Source organism: Cavia porcellus, unplaced genomic scaffold (assembly GCF_034190915.1).
Source record: "Cavia porcellus strain 051 isolate PalLab524CR breed Dunkin Hartley unplaced genomic scaffold, mCavPor4.1 scaffold_15, whole genome shotgun sequence".
NCBI lineage: Eukaryota > Metazoa > Chordata > Mammalia > Rodentia > Caviidae > Cavia > Cavia porcellus.
Window position 1 is genome coordinate 44072686 of NW_026947498.1, and position 4260 is coordinate 44076945.

The 4260-nt window shown below is 42.3% G+C and overlaps 1 protein-coding gene across 1 annotated transcript; it reads right to left on the reverse strand.

Moving 5' to 3' along the window:
* Window positions 1-980: 980 nt before the first annotated feature.
* LOC134470565 (protein kinase C iota type-like) lies at window positions 981-3924 on the reverse strand. Its single transcript, XM_063225327.1, has one exon. The coding sequence runs from the start codon at window positions 3733-3735 to the stop codon at window positions 1672-1674; it is 2064 nt and encodes a 687-aa protein (XP_063081397.1). The 5' UTR covers window positions 3736-3924; the 3' UTR covers window positions 981-1671.
* Between the last annotated feature and the right edge of the window lie 336 nt (window positions 3925-4260).

Here is a 4260-nt window from a genome sequence, read left to right on the forward strand (position 1 = left end):
TTTCTATTATTTAAGTGGAGGACCAAAGAATAATGGGAAGAAAATGTTTCTCAAAATAAGGCCAAAGGCCCAAAGCAATTCTAATGTGGACTCAGTAGGAAACATTTTAAACAAATGCCCTGTGTGAGTATTTTACATTCTGAATGCCCAGTGGCAAAGAGCAGCTCTTAAAAGCAGGACCAGAAACACATTTCTGACATGTCAGAGTTCTCTGCAAGTTCATGTTGTGTACACTGATTTTTGTTTTTAAGCAAGATCCGAGTATTACCAGAAACTCAGATTCCTTGCAAATGAACATGTCAATCCTTAGAAACACTTTCTTTTGATGTTTTCCTTACTTTTCAAATTTAGCTATTTGATGGAAAGATAAAATATGACTCCAAGCTCGGGAAAAGTTATATTTCTAATGAAACGGGGCATCCAAATGAAGATAGAAAGATATGTTAGTAAATGCCTACACATGTTGTGATCCTAAATTTAGAACTAGATACTTAGCTAGAATTAAACTTCAGTAAGATTGTGCCATTGTAACTTATTTAGACAATGGTGGTTACTTTTCAAGTCCTTTGCACAGAAATGGCACTGAAACAGATCAGTGCTGAAAAGTAACCATCATAGTCTAAATAAGTTACAATGGCACAAGCTTGATAATGTTTAATTCTAGGCAAGCTATCCAGTTTTAAATTTAGGATGACTTAAAATGTGTAGGCATTTACTAAGTTATCTTTCTCTCTTTATTTGGATGCCCCATTTCATTAGAAATGTAACATTTCCCAAGCTTGGAGTCATATTTTATCATTCCATCAAATAGCTAAATTTGAAAGTAAGGAAAACATCAAAAGAAAATGTTTCTAAGGATTGACATGTTCCTTTGCAAGGAATCTGTGTTTCTGGTAGTACTCAGATCTTGCTTAAAAACAAAAATCAGTGTACACAACATGAACTTGCAGAGAACTCTGACATGTCAGAAATATGTTTCTGATCCTGCTTTTAAGAGCTGCTCTTTGCCACTGGGCATTCAGAATGTAAAATACTCACACAGGGCATTTGTTTAAAATGTTTCCTACTGAGTCCACATTAGAACTCCTTTGGGATTTTAGCCTTATTTGGAGAAATACTTTCTTTGCATTATTGTTTTGATGTCCAGTAATATTAGAAAGTATATCTATGGTGTAATACTTTAAGATGGTTAAAGTTTGACCTAGGAGACAGAGCTACAATGTATGTGGTTTCTGCAGAGTTGTTCAAAGTTGTTACTATTGTTTTTGGATTTCCCTGAATATTACAAAATCAGGGGCCTAAATATATAGGTCATATAGTTTGGGAGCGAACCAAGCATAATGAGATATTATTTTCCAGTGTAGTAAATAAAAAAATCAGGAATATGTCTCCAAGTAACAAACGGAATGTGTTTACAAATTTGGTAAAAAGAAATTGCCTCATCGTTAAGTCTTATCATAAAAAGTAACTCTGTCAACCAAAAACCAAAATCAAGCAGGGCATCTTCATATAGAAAAAGGAAATTAAAATGATCTTCCAGGCAATTATAAAAGTGTCAGTTGAATGCAAGCTGGTAACAAGTTTTGTCATGCATTAGATATACAAACAGATGCTTAACTGGAAGGTGACAATCAGACTCATTCTTCTTATGTGAAAAGGGGATTGATGTACTCAAAGCCCAAATTCATCTATGCTGTTCACAAAGTAACTGTCATCAGGTGTGAGCTGGACAGGTTTGTTGGTAAATTCAGGGTCAAAGTTTTCTATCCCGAATTCTGTACCAATACTTGGCTTAAAGGGAGGAGGCACTTGCTTTTTTTCCATCATGTTCCAGTCCAGATTGTTAAAGAATGGATGCTCTTTAATATCGATGAATCCTCTCTGAGGGTGACAGCCCAATCTTCCCTCTGGCTCCTTCTTCAGAAGACCCTTGAGGATGCTTCTGGCTTCGACAGACAGGTGATGTGGAATGTGGACTTCTCTTTCTAACATAGATTGCAAGACCTTGTATGTGTTTAGATCAGAGTTCTTGGGACTGTCTGCAAAAGGATACGGAGGCTCTCCCACCATCATTTCGAACATGACTGTTCCAAGATTCCACCAGTCCACACTGAATCCATAGCTTTCGCCTCTGATGATTTCTGGAGCCAGATAACTGAGTGTGCCACAGAAACTGTTGGTCTTCTCGCCTGCCTTCAGTCCTGCCTTACATAGGTTGAAATCGGTAACTTTAATGTGTCCGTCCGCATCTAGTAACAAGTTCTCCAACTTCAGATCCCTGTGTAATATCTCATGTTCATGAAGAAACTTGATAGCTAAGGAGATCTCCCCGGAGTAGAATCTCACATGTGCTTCGGGAAAGATTCCGAACTGTTGCAGATGGTATGTTAGGTCTCCTCCACTGATGTAATCCAGGATAAAGAAAAATCTGGTTGGTGTCTCGATGCAGGAATGCAGGCCAACCAGGTAAGGGTGGTTCAAGCTCTTCTCCATTATTTGCTTCTCTACCTGGAGACGACTAAGGTTTTCATCATCCTTTCTCACCACTTTCATGGCATAGAGGTGATCTGTTGTTTTATGCCGAGCTAGTAAAACTTTACCGTAGCTTCCTCTCCCGAGGACACGGAGAAAGTCAAAGTCTTTAAGAGCAGAAGAGCACAAAGGCCTGCCATTTTCCTCACCAGTATGGTGCTTGCATGGAACTCTGACGAGTGTATGGCACTTCTTATGAACTAAAATTTTACAGTGCATACATTTGTATGCCTTGCGTCCAAATCCTCCCGTGGGGTCTGAGCAGACAGCACAATTAGCACGCTTACTGAACCTTTTAGATCGAAATGTGTGGCCGTTAGCGCAGTGAACCTTTCTCAAGTGTCCTGAAGCTCTACAGCAGATGGATTTATCTTCTGGAGAAGGTGTCTTAGGCTGTTCTTGTACCCCAAACACCTGAGGAGCCTCTGGAAATGATGGTGGGAGAGCCTCCGTATCCTTTTGCAGACAGTCCCAAGAACTCTGATCTAAACACATACGAGGCAGAGTTGTTTTTGGCACCCAAGGCACTTGAGGATCTTCTGGTATGCAAATCACCTTTCCATCTTGTGGTAAGCAAGGCACTTCAGTACATTCAGATACACAAGACACCTCAGTATACTTTGGTGCAGGAGATGATGTATGAATTGTGAGGTGTTTATTACCAAATGAGCAGGTGTCTAGAAGTTCATTGCCCTCAGAAGAAAACAAAATCTCAAGGCTTGTCGTCTTCTTATCCCCACCTACAACTTGGGCCTGTTGGGAGGTGGTGTAGGCCATGGAGGTACTTGGGAAGAATGGGTCAGAGAAGGGTTGGTCATGCAGGAAAACTGGCATACAGGGCTTAATGGGTGAGGGAGGCCTTACTGTCTTTATTGTCTGTTCAGTGTGGGGTTGGGCATCTCTCCCTGCCAAGTAATTCTCCATAATGGCTCGGCCCAGCTGGTCGTATTGTAGGTTTCTTAGTGTTTGGTGGTTGCTGGACACTGTGACATTAGTCTCTGCTTCTGGACACCTTGGTCTGTCTGTCTTTACTGCTGCCAGCTCTGCTGAGAGCTGCCCAGAGCTGCTGAGTGTCCTGGGGCCTGTTGAAACTTGCCCATGAATCCTTTTGGTTTCAGTGTCATTTTTACCTGAGTCAACAGACTTTTGGTGTGGGTACCTTGATGGTGGCTGTACACAGTCGGTTGGTCTTGGGGAGACCATCTCTGGGCTGACTGTGAAAGTTGGGTGCCTTTCACACCTTGATCTGTCTGACTTTACTGCTGCCAGCTCTGCTGAGACCTGTCCAGAGCTGCTGAGTGTCCCGGGGCCTGTTGAAACTTGCCCATGAATCTTTGGGGTTTTAGTGTCATTTGTACCTGAGTCAACAGACTTTTGGGGTGGGTACCTTGATGTTGGCTGTTCACAGTCGGTTGGTCTTGGGGAGACCGTCTTTGGGCTGACTGTGAAAGTTGGGTGCCTTTCACACCTTGGTCTGTCTGACTTTACTGCTGCCAGCTCTGCTGAGACCTGTCCAGAGCTGCTGAGTATCTCGGGGCCTGTTGAAACTTGCCCATGAATCTTTGGGGTTTCAGTGTCATTTGTACCTGAGTCAACAGACTTTTGGTGTGGGTACCTTGATGTTGGCTGTTCACAGTCGGTTGGTCTTGGGGAGACCGTCTCTGGGCTGACTGTGAAAGTCGGGTGCCTTTCACACCTGGGTCTGTCTGACTTTACTGCTGCCAGCTC

Bases quoted from the DNA above. Each gene is read 5' to 3' on its own strand.
- LOC134470565 (XM_063225327.1), bottom strand. From the start codon at position 3,735: ATGGTCTCCCCAAGACCAACCGACTGTGTACAGCCACCATCAAGGTAC.